This window comes from Neomonachus schauinslandi, chromosome 3 (genome assembly GCF_002201575.2).
Source record: "Neomonachus schauinslandi chromosome 3, ASM220157v2, whole genome shotgun sequence".
Classification (NCBI taxonomy): domain Eukaryota; kingdom Metazoa; phylum Chordata; class Mammalia; order Carnivora; family Phocidae; genus Neomonachus; species Neomonachus schauinslandi.
The window spans coordinates 28,930,004-28,954,075 of record NC_058405.1 but is presented as its reverse complement, the minus strand read 5'-3'; the positions used below and the strand labels follow the sequence as shown (position 1 = coordinate 28,954,075).

The window sequence follows — 24,072 nt, the reverse complement described above, 5'->3', positions numbered from 1 at the left end:
TCAAACACTTAATCAACTGAGCCCCCCAGGTTCCCCAAATATACACAATTTTTATTAAAAACAAAACCAAAAATAACCTCACTGGTTAACATGCAAAAAAAAAAAAAAAGAAAGAAAAAAGCATATTTCACACCAAAATCTCTTTGCTGGTAGTTGACATAGGTATATTTATTTTATGAAAACTAATCAGGCATAGAATTATCAGGGAATTTATAGACAAACAAAACGGAATGAAAGTTACAGTCACTGTTTACCAGAGCATTCATAATGCCCTGTGGGGGCTGGAAGACTGACTTTCACAAGAGGGTTTCTTTTCTCTCCCAACTTGAGGAGCAAATACTTACAAAATGATGTGTCTGTGGAGGACAAATTTGAAATTAAAAAAAGGAAAAAAAAATGCTTATATTTGTTCCTGTCTTCTATTTGAAATAGAAAAGGGAAAAAGAAAAAAAATTTATCAAATAAGATATTAAATAGGCTCCATACCTAACATGGGGCTTGAACTCCCGACCCTGTGGATCAAGCGTCACATACTCTACTGAGCCAGCCAGGCGCCCCTCAAATAAGATTTTTTTTTTTTAAGATTTTAATTATTTATTTGACAGAGAGAAACACAGCAAGAGAGGGAACACAAGCAGGGGGAGCGGCAGAGGGAGAGGGAGAAGCAGGCTTCCCGCGGAGCAGGGAGCCTGATGCGGGGCTCAATCCCAGGGTCCTGGGATCATGACCTGAGCCGAAGGCAGACGCTTAACGACTGAGCCACCCAGATGCCCCCAAATAAGATATTTTTAAAATAGCATTTAAAATAAGATTTCATTGGATGTTTACTCTAAGAAGTCCAGAGACTGAGATAGCTCAGTTTTAGCTTGAATTCAGTGTTGTCCTCATTTTAAATTATAATTATTATTTACCTCATACTCTTTGTGGAGTAACTCAAGTCTAGTTTTCCGAAGATGCTTCCTGACTGTATGGCTTAGCATAGGTTCACTTTCGCTTGTTCCTCCTACAGCGGGGAAAAAAAAAATCTAACTTTTTTTCTGATTTAGGCAGTATAAAAACAAAGATAAACGGTTTTCTTATTGTCTTATATACTTATCCAGCTTAATTTCTACCTTTCCCTTATATACACACTTGGGGCTGCCACCTAGGCCTTTTCTCTATCTCAATCTAGAGAAAAGGTAAGTATCAAATAACACCATAATACCTTCAGTAAAATATCATGGGTGTTTACTTACCTGTGTATCTTATTATAATAAACTCAATGAAGGCAAAGGCTGTATTTTGTTAATTATCACATTTGGACTACTGCAAAGTTTGAATCCCAGACAACAGTTAAGTGGTAATAAAACTAATGTTTATATTTATATTTAACCAATTAATACATCATCCATATTATCAATTTAAATTTCACATAAATAATTATCTAATATGTTTATCTATCTCTATATATGCGTTCATATTATGATATATATATTATTATAACCAAAGTATTCAAACATACCTAGTTACTGGTAACACAAATGAAAAGATTAACGCATCTTTTAACTGAATCTAACAACCCAGTTACGATGGATTATGAATCACAGCATTAACTGTATGCCCGTAACGCGATACAAATACACTCAAAATGAATTCTTTCTGAGAGCTCGTCAACTATGCTGTGGTTACTTTCTTTGTACTTCTTAGTATCATGACAGCAAAGGCATTTTACAGATGTTCTTTTTCAGGACATTCTATCCAAATACAAGGATGAGTGAACTATTTTACTTGAGTGAATTTATGAAATGTCACTTAGATATGAAGGCAGGAGAAGGTATGTGAAGAGAAGCTGGGGAAAACACATTCAAATTATTTTAATCATCAAAGTTCACAACAGAAAAATATTTCTCTACCAGATTTCACCCAAGTACCAAGAAAGAAACCTTGGAATAATCTCTGATCCCTCCTTTGGATTTCTTAGTTCCAAAGCCCTACTAGTTCTTCTTTTGTTCTGGTATTTATCTTCCTTTCCATTTCCACTGTAAAAATCTTACTAAGTCCATTTTCCCTAAATTGGGATTATTACAATGACTTCTTACATTTTCTGAAAAGTGTTTTCTCTACATAGCCAATGACAGATTCACTTTCAATTTTTCGTAAAGCAAGAAACAAGTAAAAATCATTTTAATTTCTGCAATCTAAGAATGATAACTTAATATGAGCAGAATAAAATCCAAACACTAAAAACGCTCTTTAACTGTTTAATTTTTCAAGGATCTTCTAGTTCAAGTTTTATCTCCCTTTTACCCACACTGGTATTGCACTGAATGTTCTTTTTTATCCTTAAACCAGACTCACATTCCCCCTTAATTGGGCTAGAGCCTCCTACCTGACATACTCACATTGTGTCTCTACCCTTCAACCCAACTCACATATCATTCCTCAAGCACATTTTGGATCTTGCCACTCCCTTGTTCAAAACCATCAGCTTACTCTACTCTTCTTTTCACCCACAGAGCAAGTCCCTGAATTAGTTTATTACTCAAGATTCTCTGCACTAAAGTCTCAATTTATACTTTATTTCAGTAGTCAGACCAAACTTAACTACTGATCATTTCTAACAACATGCTTTGTGTCTTCCTACTTTTAATCCTTAGTTCATGCTATTCTCTCTGTATGAAATGCCCTCCCTAATCTTTACCAGTTGAAATTTTATCCATTCTTAAATCTCTTAAGGCCACGTGCTTTATGAAGCCTTTCTTGATATTCCCAGCTGAACTTCCTTGCCTGAACTCTATGGGCCTCTTTGACCTTTAACACCTGCTGCTTTAAACCATTAATACTTTGGTCCACATGCACAGCCTCTTACCATAATGTTAGTTCCACAAGGCTCTAAGATTTCTCATAGTGGCTTGTGCCACTCATGTGTTCACTTACAGATTATACAAATGACCAATCCATCCAGTATGACAGTGGCAAAATGACATCAGTGAAAATTGTCTATTTTAGTCTTTCTCCAAATATACACTATTTAGAGATTGTTTCAAATCTGTTTTTATGTGTTTATAAAATAGGCCCTTACCAATAATCTCTTTGCAAGGATTTTCAGGCGTGATGGGGACTCTGCAAGCTGGACACTGGCTATTATTCTTCAACCACAAATCGATACAAATTGAACAAAATACATGGTTGTTGATGCATATGACAGGCTGGCGTACCTTTGAAAAAAGAAACACTACTTTTAGTACAGGGCAATAGTCATAACTGGGAGAATCCCAATAAGTTTAGTTTAGAGCAAACAAATAGTTTCTCTACAGTACAGCAGAGTAGGTGCTTTAAGAGGAAATTATTCAGGATTTATAAAAACACTGGTTTATAATTTAAACAGCAAACAATGCTGACAGAAATACTAACATGCACTAAATATAAAAATATTTGACTCCATTTATACAATATGCACAAATACTAATACTTTACATTTCTATAGTCTTATATTTTACAAAGGGCTTTCACATGTACTTTCTCTGTGTTTTTGTTTTGTTTTAAATAGTCCTGTGAGGTAAACACAGTTAAATATACCTCACAAATAAGGAAACCAAATTGTGAAGAAATTAGGTGGCTCGGTCAGGATTAACTAGGTGTTCTGAGTGTGTGTCGCTGTTTTAAAAGACAGAAAGTAGAAGAAAGAAGTTACGTTAGTTTTCTACCTGATGTTATGTTTGTTTACACATTTAATGTCTATCTCTCCTATTAGAAAGGAAGCTGCATGAGAACAAGAACTTCCCTCATTTCATTCATTCCTAAATTTCTGATGCCTAGAAGACAGCCTAGTACACAGTAGGTACTCAATAAAAACTCGCTGGATTAGTAATTGCTATTAAGACAGTATTTAACATTAATTGGGGAACTGCCAGAGGGAACAATAACTTAATATTCTTCAAGTAGCAAAAATTTTTAAATAAAAACCAAAATAACATGGAAATGCTTAGGCTTTCTCTTGATTCACAAGGTAATGTTACTGTGGGACTCAAAATACTTTATAGCATTTTCAATAGTTTCCTGTTCTAATAATAATAAAAATACCATTTTAGAGTCCTTCTACACTAGAGATCAGAAGATTAAGAGAAAACAGAGAAAGTAGAGGGAGGAGAAGAGAGGAGAAGAGAGAAGAGAGGAGAGGAGAGGAAAAAGAATGAGCCTGATAGGGAAAGAGAAATGACTATGGGATTAAATTACATGGGAGTCACTGTGATCTGTTACTGACAAGCGCTGCTTCAGTAAATGGTAAGAATGGAAACTTGACTGAAGGTTGAGAGAGACAGGGAAAGGTTAAGTGACAACAGAGAATATAGACAATTCCTTCATGGTTTGCTGTGAAGGAGTGAGCATAAGAATTAAGACCATGGTAAGGGATGCCAATGAGAATGATACAGTAAAGAGGGGATATTAACGATGGAGGAAGAAGAGGAGGGATTAGAGCTATAGGCAGCAAAGTCCCTAAGAAGTCAAGAGGGAATGAAATCCAAAGCACAAAGCAAAGGTTTTGGCTTTTATGGGATTGAGGATCTGTCTTTCATTGTAACAAAAGGGAAGGCCAAGGGTGTGAGAACAAATGCAAAGGGGTTAGAAGATGTGTTGATGGAAAAATGAGAGAACTCATGTTGTAACTATTCCAATTGCTTATATTTTAATCATTAAATATGAGGTGAGGTTACCAGCCGAAAGTGAGATGTGGGTAGGGATATCAACTTGAGAAAACAGTATTTTTTTTTTTTTCTCATTTAAAGCAAAAATTTATTATTCTTTCCCATGATTCTGAGGGTTGATTGAGCTCAGCTGCGTAGTTCTTTTATTAAAGCAGTATTTTGAAAAGGGAGAAAGTAAATTTACTAGTAATTTACATATAGCAGGACTGCCAAACACTGCTGAGTTCCTATTTGAGATGTGTAATTTTTACTATAAACAAAAACCAATTAACACAGGTGTTTATTTTTCTTACCAATTTTTACCTGTTCAGTTTCAGGCAGGAAGCAAATAAGTAGATGGGTTTACCCAGAGTTGGATTTGTGCCAAGAGAGAGAGAGACAAGGGACCGATGATAATAAATGACCATGGTTAACAAGGGACATGAGTATATGAATGGTAATGATGACGGTGAAAAAGTGATATTCATAGAGTCAACGAATCGGTCTTGATAAGGCTGAAGTAATGCTGGAGAGTAGGTATGATGAAAAGAGGATCAGAGTGAGATGCTTATATTCAAAATACTGGAGGTGGTACAGCTGCTTTCTTTAATTTTTTTTTTTTCCTGGGCCATCTTATCTGGCATAGTTCTATTTTCTCTCTTAATCTCATGTATCACATGATGTTAACATCTTTTCTATGACAACTCCTGAGAATCCTCTTGTAACTGGACCTCAGTAAGTGGCAGAGCTTAGGTTTTGAGAGACAAACCTGGGGCTAACTCCAGCTCTGCCACTTGAGCTGTTTGACCTTGGGTAAGCCCTTTAGTTACAATGAGCATAGGCTTCTGTCTCTGAAGATAATGGCTTAACTTATTATACTTTTCATCCAGGCATTAAGATATAATAATGTAAAGATATAAACACAGAGGGTTCCAGATAGCAATCCCTCAAAAAAAGAAAAAAAGAGAAAGAAAAGAAAAGGTAACAGTATTACTGTATCTGTGCCTCGGAGCCAACTCCATGTAAGGATCTTGTAGCTGCCTCAATCATAACATGTCCAAACCCAAACTTGGCCTCCTCCACACATTTGCTCCTCCTCCTGCACTCCTTCTTATCTAAGTTAATGGCACCACCACCTCATTACTTGAAGTAAAATACTCAGAGCTGTCTGTCTCACCCTTTTCACTTAGTCTCTCCATCCAGTTGGTCATCAAATCCTGGTATCATATATCAAGTCTAAGTGGCCAGAGATTTTAAGATGCACCAATATTTTCTGTACCACTAAGAAAAAAGTATGAAAAATGCTGCCAATTACAACTGTAAGATGCCATCACTTGATACAGCCAGGTTTCAAAAAAGTTATAGTGTGAAAAAATTATATCCTAGAATTGTCAAAATTTGGCAAATCTACCTTAAAATGTTTTTTGCTTTGTTTTACTTTTACCTATCATCTATCCCTTCTTTTCCATCTTCACCTCAATAATGAGTTCAGGCTCTCATTCTTTTACCCATGGACCTATTGCAATGACCTCCTCCCACTCAAGCTTCCTGGCTTCCAAATATTCACTTCTGTCCACCTTTTTTTTTTTTTAAAGATTTTTTACTTATTTGTCCGAGAGAGCGCGCGTGCGTGAGTGCGCACGCGCACAAAAGCAGGGGGAGGGGCAGAGGGAGAGGGAGAAGCAGGCTCCCCGCTGAGCAAGGAGCCTGAAGCAGGACCCTGGGATCATGACCTGAGCCAAAGACAGATTGTGCTCTCATTTCTTAGCTTGATATAACCTGCTGGTCTCCAGCTTCCCCAATCAAAATAGAGTCCCTTCCACCTTTTAAGACGAAAATCAAATGCTACCTCTCTCTTCTGCAAGGCCTTCATTAATCCTTTTTAAAATTAACTGGGTCTTTGTCTGATTTTCATAAGGGTACTCCTTATGCATTGATTTAATGTTCATTTCTTTCTGTACTGTACTTAGAAAGTTGTTTACATCCTGCTTCCCAATTAGATTTCAGCCTCCTTAGGATCAAGGGATGGGCATGCTCATCTTTGTATCCACCTACAGCACCTGATATAATGCCTTGCACACTCTAAGATTAATAAAACTGAATTCTGATGTATCAAAATGAAAGGCTGAAATAATGTTCCTAAAAGTGTCTCAAGAAGCAAAAGGTCAATGGCCACTAACAAACTGTGTAAAAGCAAAAGTTTAACCTTCCCATTTAATATGCCAAATTCTTGAGAAGAACAATCACAGGCAGACTACTTAGCTCTCTCTGCTAAGACCATTGGCAATGCCACCCACAGGAGAATCATTTTCACTGTTTGATACATGGTATTGTCACTGTCATTGTGTTGGAGTTTTGAAAGAGTTGACTAATTCATTTCTTTGGAGCAAGTACTTATCAGATGATGATTTCTAAACAATGGTTTAAATTTGGCTTAGGAGAAGCGAGATCTATAAATAAATAACTACTAAAACAAACGACTTGTTATTTATTTGACTGTAACCTACAGGAGCAAAATACAAAGAATCTAGCCCTCCCTCAATTCCTGTCCACCCCTCTTCCTCTACCCAGATCCTGGTATATACAATACCTAAACACGCACATAATTTTCCTTAATATAATCTTACTGAGATATGGAAATAGTCATAAGTTGCCTGTTATTAGACTTTATATCCAATTTACTCTCAAATGAGATCTGTGGCAATAAAACAGTATTCTTACAAAATAAAAATGCAAGACGACAACAGCAAGTGACATGTACAATGCCAAACTCATCTGGAGTAAGCATGTCAAAATGATATTCTAGGGTAATACACCCTGAGGCTGGGGAGGAAGAGGAGAGAGATAAGAGAGAGCAAAGTATAAAAAGTGGGCTCTTATCACTGGAATGGGCCTGAGGGGGACAGTCCTAGGTGCAGAAAGATTAACCCTAAATCTGTAATTCTACTGCATAGTTTTCATTTCTTTTATTTGAAGATGTTTGGTTTTTTAAAAAGATTTTATTTATTTACTTATTTATTTGACAGAAAGAGATACAGCAAGAGAGGGAACAAGGGCAGTGGGAGAGGGAGAAGCAGGCTTCCCGCTGAGCAGGGAGCCTGATGCAGGACTACTGGTATTTTGGACTGAGGAACTTTTTGTTGTAGGGAGCTCTCCTGTATATTGTAGAATGTTTAGCTAGCAGCATCCCTGGGCTCTACCCACTAGACATAACTAGCACACCCCTGGAGACAATCAGAAACATCTCTAGGCATTGCCAAATATCCCTGGGGGATGAAATCCATCCCACCCCTTTGAGAACCACTGGTCTAGGATATTCACATGAATTTCCCAAATAACCTAATGGCCCTGGTAGTATCAAATTCATTTTCAGCTGTGGAAACTGAGACTCAAGGAAATAATAATACAGGTTATAAGTGGCAGAACCAGTATTTAACCATCATTCAATGTGACTCAGCTGCAAATTGAGTGCTCTTTCAACTAAGAAATAGATTTTTCTTCCTTAGGGCAGAGTTAGTAAACAATAGTCTGAGAGTAAGAAATAGAGGGCACATGCCTGAAAGAAGCAAAAGATTAGGATCAAGACTTTGGGATCAGTAGGGGCTACAGAAAAGGGGCACTGATGGAGGTGATGGGAGGGAAAGACAACCAACTAGCCTGGCAATCACACTTAAAGTCAACTCCTCTGTCTCTTATCACCTTTGTTAGGGACTAGAGCTAATCTTTCTTCAAAGAATATTCTTTCTTGCACCTATGTCAACATTTTATGGGCTTCATGAGACAAGACCTAGAAAGACTGAAAAAGAAGCCTGAGGTATAGAAATGATGCTAATAGCTCCCCTACCATCACCAACTTTGGGAATTTGGAAACTTTTCAAAAATAAAATTTCTGGATTGTTCTTGTTATGTTTCAAGAAATCTTTGGCTCTGGACCAAAATTTCAGTCTTAGAACTTTAAAACTGTGTTATCCTGAGAACTAAGTTGCTTAATGCCTATTGGTCCAGGTCCCCATTTCTGTCCAGGTAAAAGGAAAAGTAATACATTTTTGCCTCCCCTACCTTTATCCCTACTTAGAATGCTTTCAGGAATCTTATTTGTTTAGTACATATGCTAGCTATACATACCAACCTTAAAATTATTAGGATATATCAACACTTCTTTTTAGTGAATTTTTTGTTATGCTCTAAGTATGTTAAAAAAACCCACAATATTATTATACATTTTTTGAAGTGTCTGCATTCTTTAAACTTAATTTGGAAAAGAGAAAAATGGTAGTCCATATGGCTTTTTTCAAAGCAAATTACTTGTGATAGTTATGTACAAGGCTGTTCTTAAATCCACTCTTGGGAACTGAGAGGCAATCAGGACTCAAATGTGGGCTCAGTGTACTGCGGCTGATAACATGCTGGCCAATCAACAGCCTCTGATGAACACTGATGAATGAATTTAGTCAACCTAGAATGAGGACTCTAAGTTGCATAAAGCTTTGTACCTAGCCTTACCTTGTCAACATTTTTAATCAACAATATGGGTGGAAAGCAAGGCAAGAAGTCCTCCCTGAAAAAAAAAAAAAAAAAGGATTCTTCCTCTAGTACTCTAAGCTGGAAACAGTCCACCCTATTACTGGACTCTACAAGAAACAGACACCCCACACCCTAAGGAAGCTGATTTCATCTCAGATTATTTCAGCCAGAGAGCGTGCCATTACATAAGTACAAATCTTAATATCGTAGAGCTACATAAAGCTTGATTCCCTTCCAGATGAAAAAAAGTTTATATTTAAAGATTCAATAACGGGCGCCTGGGTGGCTCAGTTGGTTAAGCGACTGCCTTCGGCTCAGGTCATGATCCTGGAGTCCCTGGATCGAGTCCCGCATCAGGCTCCCTGCTCAGCAGGGAGTCTGCTTCTCCCTCTGACCCTCCCCCCTCTCATGTGCTTTCTCTCTCTCTCATTCTCTCTCTCTCAAATAAATAAAATCTTAAAAAAAAAAAAGACTGAGGTAGAGACAGGCAGAAAATGCAAAATGTCTAAACTGTCCAATTTTAAGTACATTTGTATCAAAAAAACAAAGTATTGACAATGTGCATACTTAGGCTACCTCCACTAGTTCTTTACCTTTCCATTCTTCCCCATCCCAATCAGCATCTATATTATCCATTTAGATTTAAGGTCTCTCCTACCCGAACCTTCTCCTTTAAAGTAATATGCTTTTTTTTTTTTTTACAGTGACCTTTCAGGGGGTAATGGCCCCTAATTCTGTTGAACAAGCAAAAGAAAAGGATCTTGCAGATGGTGAGATTTGGGGACAAATAATGAGGTTGGCAAAAGAATGGTTATCTGGGAGAGGGCTAGGCAAAAAGGACCTTAAAGGCAGATCTCAGAGTTGGCCAGAGATGCTGTGTCCGGGAGGTGGAAGTAACAATGGGAACATGGTACCTACTACCCCAGGTTATGCTATCTCCAGTATCCCACAAATACCAGTATGTGGGGAGGGTAAATGGTCTAAGCAGATCAGATTTGCTTTAACTATACAAAAGGCAACAGTTATATGAAACCAGTTAAAACCTCTGGACGTCCTGTGGCAATTTCTAGAACAAACTCACTCCATTGGGAAAGCAAATCTTCATCAAGTAAGTGCACTGCCTCAGTAAGTGCACTGCCTCAGAAAGCCACTGGAAAGAACAAGTTACTTGAAAGGCTGGTGTGCTCATAGGAGGGCCTGTCTCAGCACCCACACTAAAGGTAAACATTTATTGAATATTATTCTGTCCCAGACCTTATGCTAAGCACTACATATGAATTACTTGATTTAATCATCCCAAAATGCAAGGAAGGATGTTGCTACTACTACTATTCCCATCTTACAGATAAGGAAACTGCTCTGAAAGAGGTTAAGTAACTTGTATGAGGTCATATAACTAGTAAACGAAAGAAGCTAGAACTCATGCAGTCTGAACATAGAACTCAGGCCTTCAACCACCACACCTTTATGCCTCCCTAGTAGAAAAAGATGACAGTTTACAAATCGTTAATTTTTTATTAGCAGAGTTCATTTTAGAACACAGCCAACAAATACAGGAAAAAAAGAGAGAGAGAAAGTGAGGGAGGGAGGGAAGGAGACCCCCAAGAGTGTCTGCTCACGTCAGTTTTTAGGAACTAATCTACTGAAGACACAAATGATAACGATAGAGGTTCAAACCAGAGACTATAAGCCTTAGTTCTCTTATGTTAAAAAAAAAAAAAAAAATGGGGCAACCAGCCTATCTCACAGCACTGGTGAGAGGAGTAAATGAAGTAATTAAATACATACAAAAGCATTCTGTAATCTTCAAAGCACTATCCTCTACTAGAATCATTTTTGTTACACACAGAAAGCATAGGTATGGAAAATCAACCAGGCAGAACACATTTTCAACACAACTGCAAAAGGGCCTATTAACTAATGGAAACAGATATAATGCATACAACTAAGACCAAGTGGAAATTATTTCCCAAGGTATCTTTATCAGCTTTTAATGCTATTGCTGGGAGTATATTCACTCAGAATTTAACATATACTTGTGGGAACTTCATGTCAGAAACCAAGTAGAAGAGCAAACACAAACATCTCCTCCTCCCAGCTATGTAAGTAGGCAGTGGCAGCAAATGCCAGCTCAAATACCACCCTCCATGCAGCCATCCTTGATCTCTCCAGTCAGAACTGATCAAGCCATCCCCTATATACTCTCACAGCACATTTGCTATTTCCTTGGCATTTCATTCTGAGGGATATCAAGTTATCAGTTGCTTCCAAGCCTGACTTCCTACTTCTTGAACTCAGTAAATTCACACAGAACCCCAAACACCTAAGGCCCATGATCGTGTTGGCTGGCACTCAAATGTTTGCTCTCTGAAGTCTGTATGTCTCAATTCTAAATATGCGGCTGTAGTTTCAGTCTGCATTTCAGAGTAAATACAGACACACCACAAACGTAAAAACAATTCAGGGTGGAGAAAAATCTGATTTTTCATGCATAGTATCTTCTCCTCTTCTTGATCTATGCGTTAAAGAAATGCTCTTTTAAACACCGAATGGGAGGCACAAACGGAAACGAAAGAGCAAATGCTTTAGAACCTTCAAAATTCCGTTTCTAATTCAGAACTACTCTCTCCTACCTCATTTCACAAACACATTAGGCACCTTTTGCAACACAAAGAGAGGGTATTCTATCTCCTCGCCGATCCGTCCCTGGAATAAAAGACCATGCCTTTCATTTTTAAACATCACTTAAGGGCGGGTACTATCTACTTTTCCAATTTTGAACCCAGAGCGAAGGACACGGCTGGGTTAAGCAAAGGAAAGGAGGTTGGAAATGGAAAAGACGCCCCAACTAGCACTGCAGGCAGGCCCAAGGACAGAAACACTAAACTTGTGTAGGGGACGAAGGAATCTTAGGCAAGGCTCCCAGGAAACGTGCTTCAATGGGCTTCACCACACGCCACACGGGTGGCACAGGGGCGTAAAATACTGTTGAGATTCCTTTCTGACGAGGCCTCCTTCGACGCCGGAGTCGGCCGGGTGAGGCCGCCGGCGGAGGCAGAACCGCCTGGCCGCCCTCCCTTCAGACCCCAGGCCGCTGTCATCCTCCTCCAAAAGGCACACAGATGAACCCAGTAATCACGACGCGATCCCGTCCCCCAGGACGCGGCCTCCCATTGCCTGAGGAGAACGCGGGTTAGCGTCTGCACCCATCTCGGCGCCTCACGCCCCGTCCCCGCCACACACGGAGACCGCCCTCGGCTCCGGAGGGCCACTTCATACCCGACCCTGTTTCGTAGAAGTGCCCAGAATCACCCATTACCTTCCCCAAGCAAATGTGGCACGTGATGGGCAGAGTGAGCGACAATGTAACGTTCTGCACGGTCTGAGCCATGGCAGCGTTCAGAATCCCGCCAACACGGAAGTCCCGCCGACCGCGGCTCCTCGCCGCGTCTGGGGCCGCGCGAGGCCGGCTACGGCAGCCCGGCAGGGCCACAGTCCGCCGGGAGAGGAAACGAAAACGCGCTTTCGAATCGCGCGGTCACCACGACTTTTTTTCCTTCCTTCCTCCCTCCCTCCCTCCCTTCCTTCCTTTCATTAAAAAAAAAAAAAAAAAAATTCCCGTGTTGGGGAGCTGCAATATTCTTGAGAATAAGAAGGAAGGCAGTATACTACAGGCATCGATGGAGGATCCTGAAAGTTTAAATGAAAAAGTGCGGGGCCGAGAGGAAGATGGGGAAGGTGATTTTAAATGCCTTACTCTTTCCCAGAGGGTGGAGGGGGAATTTTCCGCCTAAAAATTAAACCCTACACAGTCTGCAAACACATGGCGCTGTCAAAACAGGAAGAGAAAAGATGCTATCTATGCATTTTAATTTTTCAAAACAACTTTCTGCCGCTCTCAGGTCTTTTTCCATTCTGAAATGATGTAATGTCACTTAAAAGCAACAGTGATTGTCTTTTGATCTGTTTCCGAGACAGGTTACATTCTATGGCAACTTGCCCTGAAGACGTTCTTTTCGTTGGCCCTTCTGTGGTTTCTAACAGAGACTTAAGGGTCCGAGCCACGGACTCTGATTTACACCCACCAGTGAGAAAGCTGCAGATAGTGCCAGTCGTCCATACTCCCGGAAAGCACTTGCACAAGCGTTTAAAGCCTTCATTTCAGGTGCGTGTTGGGTAAGATATGTATCATTGTGTTGTAGAACTCGGAAGGACAGTGTGTGAGGTTCTAAGTGAACATTTCCTACCAGTGAAAAAGAAAAACTAAAAGTTCCTACATGAATCTTGAATAAAACAGATTTGGAATTTAACAGCAACTAACTTTAAGTGAGAAAGAGCCAATGTAATTAATTTATGCAAACAGATACAATTTGTGAGTAGGGAGTTTTAGAAACAAAACCAATGGAACGACTTTTGGTAATCTTTCGGAAAAAGAGTATAATCACGAGAAGCACGTGGTCAAAGGAAAGAGGTTCTGGACCTGTACCCGCAGGGTAGCATTCCCTGCCCCAACAACTTCTAGCTCTCCTGGCTTCAGACAATTTATTTAACCTCTCTGCTTCTTAGCTTCAGTCTTGGTAAAGTGTGTGCGCGTGTGTGTATTAAATGAGGTCAATGTATGCTTACTATCATGTTTCAAAGAAACAGACAATAATGGGACTGGACCAGCCAGTAATTCACCTAAAGAAGCCCAAGTCCAGTTCAAAATCGGCTCACAGACAACAGTGAGAATTCTTCCAAACAGCTCAAAACTTCATTTCCTGGGAATTGGAGGCCATCATCTGTTTGGAATTGGAGAAATAGGCAAAATAGTCATGTCGCTTGTTTGGTTAATGGCCACTTTTTCAAAATGCCTGGCATAAAGTCACCTAGTTTGGTTATTTTCTGGCTATTTGAAATAATATTTTTCGGGGTTTGGAGTTCACATGTTTTGCTAATGTATCTTTCCTGTCCCTAGATCTCAGACTTCAGAATGAGAAATCGTCAGGTCATTTATTACCCACTGTCATTCAAGTTTCACCTTTTCCCCATCCTGCAGTGTTCTTCCCTACTCTCACCTTGTCCATTCTCTGTTTTTACCTCACTGATATCTAAGATGGTATGTTAGGACCTGTCATTGCCACCCTCTGAGTGGGATGTAGAACTGAGAATGTTCTGCCTCTCACAACCATCCCTGGAAACAGTGCAACAGGGAGACATGTTGAAGACAATTTTTTTAAAAATTCTTTTCCGTTGTTAATGGAGAAGATTAATTTCTTGTTAATCACCTTGGTGATTGGTGTTAACAGTCACAAAGTGAGTTTAAAAAATTGTAACCTACATTTTAAGTAGAATGTTAAAATCTAGAGTATTCCCAGCCTCTCTTTCCACATTCACTATCATTGTCACAGCTCCTTAGTGCTGTTGTTGTAGTTTGTCCATATAGTTATTTCTGTGCTGATCACATCGTATTATAGTTGGTTGTTTATGTGTTTGCCCCCACAACAGACTGTTTTTTGAGGTCAGAGATTGTGTCTGATTTATCTCTAGTATCTGGTACTAGGTGACTATTCCACAAAAGGTAACATTTTCTTTAGCTACAGACTCAGGCTGTTTTAAACATTGCCTTTACTTGTTTTTCACTGCAAAATGGAAGGCTGTGTTACTTTTTTGCTAATTATAAAAATAATAAGGCTTGTCTTAAGAAAATTAAGCTATTTATAAATATATAAAGTAATAAGCAAAAGTTCCTCTGTACTTATGCCTCACCTTCCTATCCTGTGTGGTAATCACTATTAAATTCTAAACCATATCCTTACAAACAGTTTAACTCATATATTTGTGCATAAGCACAAATAGGATCATACCATAATATACCTGCTTTGTTTACTAATGCTTGTGAATAGGCGTGCACACACACACACATCTAAATAATATTGTTAGCAATATGGGCTGATGAGGACTATCTCTAGGTCCAAACTGATTCCAGGCCAATTCCCAGGCGTCACTTTTAATAATACAAATAGTTTGGGGCACCTGGGTGGCTCAGTCGTTAAGCGTCTGCCTTCGGCTCTGGTCACGATCCCAGGGTCCTGGGATCGAGCCCCACATCGGGCTCCCTGCTCAATGGGAAGCCTGCTTCTCCCTCTCTCACTCCCTCTGCTTGTGTTCCCTCTCTCGCTGTGTCTCTCTCTGTCAAATAAATAAATAAAATCTTAAAAAAAAAAACAAAAAAAACAAATGGTTTAAAGCCAGGAACTATCCTTTCCCTCTGCTCTATGAACAGCATTTCTTTTTGTTGACAAATCACGTTCTAAACAGATGTCATTTGGCCAAAATTGTTAAATAATGTTGCTATTACTCTAATAGGAAAACAAAGATTATATGGCTCATTGACTTTGTGCTTAATCTGTGTCTTGGCTTCTTAGTAGCCTTATGGAGAGTCCTGTGACCTGAGGGGTACCATCAAATATAGCACCTGGAATGGGTTAAACCCCCCTAAATTCTTAGAACTATAAACTTTTAGAACTAGAAAGAATCTTACAGGTTTTTATGCAGGTCTCTCCTGTCACAGATGAAGACATTGAGACCTAGAGAAGGTAAACCACCGGAAAATGGTAGATTTGGAGCTAAATCCTAGATCTTACTTGGATTCTCTGAGATTGTTGGCCCGATGCCTTTGTGTAAGTGCAAGATGTATTATTATTAATAAAGGAGTTCAGTAATAAAAAGTCAGTCATAATTGAATTTCTTTGCTAAGAAAACCATCAAATAGCTATGGAACACCTTTTACCCCTTGTTTAAATCAGATTCATTTTTATGATAAATTATTTAAAAGCAAGTTTAAAAAAATATAAAATCTTAAGTGCTATTAAAAATTGATTAGGCATGCATTATTCTTTCATTGACCCAGTTCAGATTGTTTTTTAATTTTTTTGGTCAAAGCTAATAAATTTGAGTAGATGTTTCAGACAGACGTTTTGTAATCATTTGGCCATCAGTCAATTAATCACAACTTCATAAATATTGATTTCAGATTACATTTATCTTTCATTCCTGAAACACAATCTTTTTTGTTGTTGTTTGTTTTAAATTTATACTCCCCCACTTGGATTGTGGTTAACACTGAGGAAACTCATAAAAGTTGGATTAAAAAAAAAATAATCATAGGTGCTGGCCCAGCTTCATGGACGTCAAGCATGGAACAGTTTTCTCATAGGCTGGGAATTCTGAGCTAAAATGTCTCAGGATGGTGGCATGAAAGATGCTTGTTATTATAGCCAAAGTTTTTCTTGCAAGTTTTTTTTTTTTTTAAATAGACTACTGGAAGTTAACATGAATTTGTATAATGTATTTCTACTAAAAACATTAAGGAACAACTAACTCAGGCAAAGTTCTGTCTCGTGGAGCCTTCCTTCCAGTGGGAAAGTTACACTGCATTGGCTTAGAACCAAATCTTGGCCTCTGGAGTAGCAGATGAGGTTTTAGTGCTGAATCTACACATCAAATTTGTTGTAAATCACAATATAAGTGATTGCAGAATGAATGAATGAATGAATGAATGAATGAAGTTATGTATTATTCCACAAATATTTAAAGTTTTTTTTTTTTTGTGGTAGTCTAAGTTTCTTTCTTTTTTTTTATTCTTATGTTAATCCCCATACATTACATAATTAGTTTTAGATGAAGTGTTCCATGATTCATTGTTTGTGCATAACACCCAGTGCTCCATGCAGAATGTGCCCTCCTCAATACCCACCACCAGGCTAACCCGTCCTCCCATCCCCCTCCCCTCTAGAACCCTCAGTTTGTTTTTCAGAGTCCATTGTCTCTCATGGTTCGTCTACCCCTCTGATTTCCCCCGCTTCATTCTTCCCCTCCCGCTACCTTCTTCTTCTTCTTTTTTTTTTCTTAACATATATTGCATTATTTGTTTCAGAGGTACAGATCTGTGATTCAACAGTCTCACACAATTTAAAGTTTTTTTTTTTTAACGTGGCAGGCACTGGTCTAAAAGCCTGGTACTCAGCTATGAATCCCTGCCTGCTTTTATTCATTCAACAACCGCTTGGCTGACTACCCTTGAGGTGCCAAACACTGTACTATTTTTTCTTTTCTTTTCTTTTCTTTTTTTTTCTAAGTAGGCTCCACACCGAAAGTGGGGCTTGAACTCAAAACCCTGAGATCAAGAGTCACATGCTCTGCCAACTGAGCCAGCCAACACCCCACCACTGTACTATTAATAAGCCACTTTATCAATGGAACTACGGAGCCCAACTCTTCTATTTCACCATAAAGTGCCTATTTCTACAGTAATTTCTCTTCCAGGTGTTCTTATTGTGGGTTAGCCTCTGGCATTGTGACACAGCAAGTTACAGTTTTAAATATTTTAAAATGTTGCAAATTGGGTGATTGTTTTAAATTAGGTAATTTTTAAAAGAATATTTTAGTTCCACCTAAGGCTAAGTGGTACTTCACAAATGTTTGTTGAATGCTAGAGAATAAATAAAGGAAACATTATCTCCGGGAATATTGTAACAGGCACCACAAACACAAAGAAGTTGTGGGCTTTGCCACAGTAACAGAACAGGGAAGCCCGCTCTGAGATCCTGACTGCTTTTGTCTTTAAGCTGCCTGACAGACCATATTCCTTTTTGCCCTAACTTCCAAGGTGAGATCCTCCAGTAAGAATTAAAAGCCAGGGGTGCCTGGGTGGCTCAGTCTGTTAAACATCTGTCTTTGACTAGGTCATGATCCTGGGGTCTTGGGATTGGGCTCCCCACATGGACTTCCTGCTTGGCGGGGAGCCTGCTTCCCTCTCTCCCTCTGCCTGCCACTCCCCTTGCTTGTGCTCTCTGTCTCTCTCTCTCTCTCTCTCAAATAAATAAATAAATAAAATCTTAAAAAAAAAAAAAAAAAAGAACTGAAAGCCAGACCCTTGTTTCCATGTTATTTACTCAAGCCCTATAAATAATTGCATTCGGAGGATGCCTCTCCCACAAAGGCATCCTGCAGTTGGCCATAGAGTCCTCAGCAGCTGGCTGCAGTCTTGCCGAGTTGCTTTACCCTTTTTAGGTAAAGCATCTGACACCTCCTTTACACACTCAACACTCCCAGTCATTGTTTTAGCCACTGAATCATTTATTACAAGTGTTATTTAAGATATGGCTTCATTTCCCCATATCTCATCATCCTCAACTCTCTGATCTGTGATTTTTACTTCTTTTCCCCCTCATGGCATTTGTTATATTCATTATGACCAAGTGTTAACTTTCATCTCACTCATGATGCTTTTCTTGTCGCCCCAGCCTCCTCATAACCCCCTTGACTTTCAAATTCTGAATCACTGCCAATCTATATCAACCAATTTTGTACCTCAGGAATTTATTTTACAAGCCTTTATTTAACACCAACTGTGGCTCAAGCACAGTGACAGATGCTAAAGGTAAAAAGTTGAGACTGGCTAGAAGTCTGAGATCAAGGTGTCACTGGGTTGGTTACTTCTGAAGTCTGTGAGGAAGAATCTCTTCCATGCTTTGCTCATAGCTGGTGGTTTTCTGGCATTCCTTGGAGTTCCTTGCTTGTAGAAACATCACTCAGATCTCTGCCTTCATTTTTACATGACATTCTCTCTGTGGGCATGTCTGTGTTCTAATTTTCCCTTTTTATTTTATTTTCCTTTTTTTCTAATTTCCCCTTTTTATAAGGATGGCAGTCGTGGATTAAAGACCCACCCTAATTCAGTATGACCTTATCTTGCTTAATTAATTAAGATGTGATGACTTTATTTCTAAAGAAGATCACATTCTGACATAATAGGGTTGGGACTTCAACACATGAATGGGTTGGGGAGCACAATTCAACTCATAACAGTATCCATGAATACTGTTTAATATGATGTCAGTTTTCTCCCTCCTGAGCACATGATTGGCCTGCTCTGCCTTGCTCTACTGTCTGTGGTGGGACTTTGGGTCTAGTTTAATAAATGAGATGCAAGTAGAAGTAATGTGGTTCCTTCTTGGCTGGGAGCCTTTCATTGTCTGTTTAAGGTTGCTGAGAGCTCTCTTTCCCTCTGCCATGGTGACCAGTAATGTGTAAGGTGGAACATATAAGTAAAGCAACATGGAGCAGAGCTTTGAGCCTGATAAGGCAAATAGCCTGAAAGAAAACTAAACCTTTATTGTTACAAGTGACTAAGAGGTGTTACCATAGCATAACCTAGTCTTTCCAGATACAGTCACATTGAGGGATCAGGCTTTAACATAAAATATTTGGGGGAGACATGATTCAGTCCATAGCGAGAATAAAAATAAATCATATCCCCCAAAGTTACTGTATCTGGAAATAGGGTCTCTAGGAAGTAATTAAGGTTAAATGAGCTCATGAAAGTGGGACCATAATCCAATTGGACCGTGGCCTTGTAAGAAGAGGAAGATCTGTCTCTATCCCTACTTTTATTTCTTATTCTATCTGCATTTCTCTCTTTCTCTCCTTCCCCCATGTAGGGACACATAAAGACAAAGGCTGTCTTTGGGGTGCCTGGGTGGCTCTGTTGGTTGAGAGTCTGTCTTTGGCCCCTAGCGATCCTGGAGTTCTGAGATCCAGCTGAGATCAGTTAGTCTCCCTGCTCGGCAGGGAGTCTGCTTCTCCCTCTCCCACTTCCTCTCCCCCAGCTTGTGCGTTCTCTCTCTCTCTCTCTCTCACTTGCTCTCCCTCTCTCAAATAAAAAAAAAAAAAATAAAAAAAAAAAAAAAAAAAAGACAATGGCTATCGGCAAGCCGGGAGGAGAACTCTCATCAGAACCCAACCACATCTGGCACATTCTGATCTGGGACTTCCAGTCTCAGAACTGTGAGAAAATAAATGTCTGCCACTTCAACTACCCCATCCATGGTATTTTGTTTTGGCAACCTGAGCTAAGATACTTCTTTTACTTAGTTACACTGATATATAGGTTTTCCTACTTGCACTTATTTAGACTCTTATTATGATTTTTTTTCTTACTTGTGCTTCTTTCTAATCTATAAAAATTACTAATTTTATAACCAAGAAAGATTTAACATTAAAAAAAAAAATCCTTCAAAGCATGCATCATTATGCCATATATTTTAGTAGATGTGCTACCCAGGTTATCTTTACAATGAACCAAAATCAAAGGAAAACTTAAATTCAATTTCATAGAAATGTACTGAGAGCCACAACTCTCACGGCCGCTATCCTTAAGAGCCTCACACGAATCTCCTACCTCTCTTTCTGCAGATATAAACTTTTAATGATAACACACCCCATTTCTGTACTTCATGAACTTCAATGGCCTTTTGTGGTATTGTTCTTCATCTCACTTGAGTGTTCCTTGAGATGAATGTAACTGTGGTAAATTGTATACCTGTTCACCAAAGTCCGCTTCCCGTCCACGTCCTGGGTGAGGATTCTATTTTAGAGTCCCACTGAAGTTGGGCTTGATCAGGCCAGATTTTCCTTGGCCAATGAAATGTGCGCAGCAGTGACCTAGATCTCTTTCCCACCGAAGCTATAAGAGCCATGCTTTCTTCCGCACACCTTTTCCCCTTGCCCTGGGAACTGGAAGGCTCTCAGGGGCAGGTGTGCCCTGTGCCTGGGTCACAGCAAAGACAACGCAGAGCAGAGCGTCAGGCCGTGTCCAATAGACTTGAAACATGAGCTGGAAAGTCCTTGTTGTGCTAAGCCACTGAGATTCTGGAGTATTTTTTTTTTTTTTTTTAACGGCTGCAAATCCTAGCCCAAGCTCACCGATACAATGTTATGAAAGACCCCTGTGGTGTGTGTGTCTGTATGGCCCACACAGGCTAGCTTTTTCTTGGGACAACATGTGTGGACACAGAGATAAACCACTCCGTTTTTTTGAGATTTTACTTATTTATTTATTTGAGAGAGAGAAAGAGAGACAGCATGGGCAGGGGGAGAGGCAGAGGGAGAAGCAGGCTCTCCGCTGAGTATGGAGCCGGAGGGGGGTGGTGGTGAGGTGTCTCTCAAACCCTAGGATCATGACTTGAGCCAAAGGCGGACTTAACCGTCTAAGCCACCCAGGAGCCCCTAGGGGAATCTTGATGCAGTTGTTTAGAGTATTGTCAGCAAACGTTCTTCTGTTCTCAGCCCCTTCAGGGTTTGCCACAGCTGCAGAGAAGCATCTCAACCACATCATATCCATATCCTTCCTAGGCTGCCCCGCATCTGGTAGCTGATGGAGGTAGGGTTATAAAGGCTTAGCCAATGAACGACCCCTCTGTTGGGTCATTCAGCTCTAGAGCTCCTTGTGAAATGGACGAGGTGTTGATGGGCCTGCATCCCAGCTTGTCTTCTTCCTTTGCCCAATCCTACTTCCTTCCCTTCCTGTCCACAGGTGTCCACCACAAGGGCGCTTCCTGCAAACATTTTGCACATTCAACACTGTTTCAGACTCTTCTTCCCAAAGAACCCAGTCTGCAATCAACATGCCTACCTTTAAAGAAAATAAGAGAAGTGAGTGAGTGTGTGTGTGTTTGGGTGGGGGGGTAAGTGTACACACATATGCTCCCAGTGGACCTCTGTGTTGGTTGTCTCCCCACTTTCCTCCTTTGGTGACCCATTTGCTCGTAAATATGCCATTATTACTAATTAGCTGCAGCCAACCTCTGCTCCTATGGGCCTTGGAGACCGTTTACCTTCTTCTAGCAGATATGTCAAATGTGCAAGCATAACTTTCAGCGTGTGACCTAGTTTCTTTGCTTAAAGTCACTGGGAATAAGAAGGACCATTCAGAGGTCGAGAGGCTGGGCCACTTTAATTTTTGCTTTTCATTTATTTTTAAGATTCTTCAGTATATTAAAAAATGAAAAAATGCCAAGAGAGTATCACAAATTTCGTGGTGGATTTTGAATGTTTACATTTAACAGATTAATTCCTTTAGCCCAAAATACAGTGCAATGTAATTACTTCCACATTGCCCAAAATAATTATAGGATTTATCATAGAATATGAATTCCTGGCGCTACAGGTAATATTGTCTTGTAAAATTTTTGTTTTTGTTTTTGTTTTCTTCAATCCATGGGTCACATCCCCATTAGTGGGTCATGAAATCAATTAGTCTGTGAAGAACAGGGCAACCAAAGTGTAAAAAACTGATTCACCCTCTCTCCCTTCAGCCAGGGTAAATTAACTGAAAATTTTTATGTGGGATTTGTGATTACCCCTTCTAGCCAAAACAGGCTCAGTAATTTATCCTGACTTTCCCCACTTTTCCCATCCCTTCCCCTTCATCAACATCTGTCCTCGGTGTAACCAACAGTTTAAGAAACTTTCAGTTGCACACAATGGAACAAAAATACACACTATATTGCATGTGATAATGGTAAAAGTGGTTTGTTTTTTTTGGGTTTTTTTTGCTTTGTTTTTTTAGTGGTTTCCATGCTGAGCATGGAGCCTTAACGCAGGGCTTGAACTCATGACCCGGAGATCAAGAACTGAGGTGATATCAAGAGTCAGACACTTAACCAACTGAGCCACTCAGGCACCCCAATGGTAAAAGTATTTTTTGTGCTGGGTTGTGACGTAAAATAGATTTCTTACTGAGGTGTGTATTAAAACATTTGAGAACTAGTATCTTAGTGTATATATTTGGGTTGAATGACAGATGTCTCCTTTTAATATCGTCAGTGTCTCTATGATGGAATATTATTTACATTCTTTTTGAGATAATGTTAAATGTCAAAATTTGAGTCATCTTGATAAAGGAAGTCTTGGGGCAAATGAATCTTCTAGTCCTCTTCCAAAAGGGGCTTCTTTGCTCCTATTGTCTCCTCTTCTTACCCCTTCTTAAAAATATAAGGTTAGACATTATATGTTTTCAGGAAATAGTCTCAACCTCATTGCTGTGGCTTTACAAAAACTGAGGAGAAGCAAAAGGAAAGGGTCTTTTATTTATTTTTTATTTTTTTGCTGTATTTATTTGAGAGAGAGAGAGAGAGAGTGCAAAGAGCACAGAAGTGGGGGGAGGGGTACAGGAGGGAGAAAGAGAAGCAGGCTCCCTGCTGAGCAGAAGCCTGACATGGGGCTCAATCCCAGGACCCCAGGGTTATAACCTGAGCCGAAGGCAGATGCTTAACCAACTGAGCCACCCAGGCGCCCTGGAAAGGATCTTTTATTACAGTTTTTTCCTCAGACACATAACTCCAGCAGAGCTGCAAAAGGTAACTCAATGAGAATGGTGGTTCAGTCCAGCAGACATTTCTCGTGTACATACTATGTGTTCCTTACAACAACCCACATACTATGTGTTCCTTACAACAACCCTGGTAGATAGCCTGCCATTATTCCTGTTTTATAGTCAGAAAACTGAGGTTCGGAGAGGTGGCAAAACCACATAGATAATAAATGCCATAAATAGATTTTCTGATTTGTATTCCAGTTACTGCTTATTCAAGAATAATTTGTCAAAGATGCACCGTGTTCTAGAATATATGTGTTATACCTGGAGGATATGAAACTCAGAGAGACATGGTGTCTGCCTTCAAGGAGCTTGAATCACTCTGGTGCTAGAAATACGTTTAAAACTCGATCAAAATAAAGTAAGATAATACAGCCATAACAGCTACCCTGACAGAGCACTAGTTCTGGGGCAGGTGTGAGATCTACACAGTGCTGTGGAGACCCTGAGGAGAAAAGTTGTTTCAGGGTAGGGATCAGGTAAGCTTTTGCCTCCCTGGGAAAGGATATCCAGTAGCCAGAGGGGAGAGCAAGACCCCTCAGAACAGCAGGAATTGTGTGTACAGAAGAACTGGGTGGGTGAGAGAGAGCCTTCTGTTATCAGGATGCATGTAAGACTTGAGCTGTGCGATAGGGGAAGGAGATCAGGAATATTCTAGAATTTCTACTTGGACAGCAAGGTGGA

The 24,072-nt window shown here is 39.7% G+C and overlaps 1 protein-coding gene across 1 annotated transcript in view; it reads right to left on the bottom strand.

The window, feature by feature from the left end:
- Nucleotides 1-12,636, bottom strand: part of OBI1 (ORC ubiquitin ligase 1) — a 39,418-nt gene extending 26,782 nt beyond the window's left edge. The window contains exons 1-3 of the mRNA XM_021697893.1: nucleotides 12,508-12,636; nucleotides 3,062-3,197; nucleotides 912-1,003 (exon numbers count right to left, since the gene is read on the bottom strand). Coding sequence (XP_021553568.1) covers nucleotides 912-1,003; nucleotides 3,062-3,197; nucleotides 12,508-12,579 — 300 coding nt within the window. The 5' untranslated portion in view covers nucleotides 12,580-12,636. The remainder of the gene's footprint in view (nucleotides 1-911; nucleotides 1,004-3,061; nucleotides 3,198-12,507) is intronic.
- Between the last annotated feature and the right edge of the window lie 11,436 nt (nucleotides 12,637-24,072).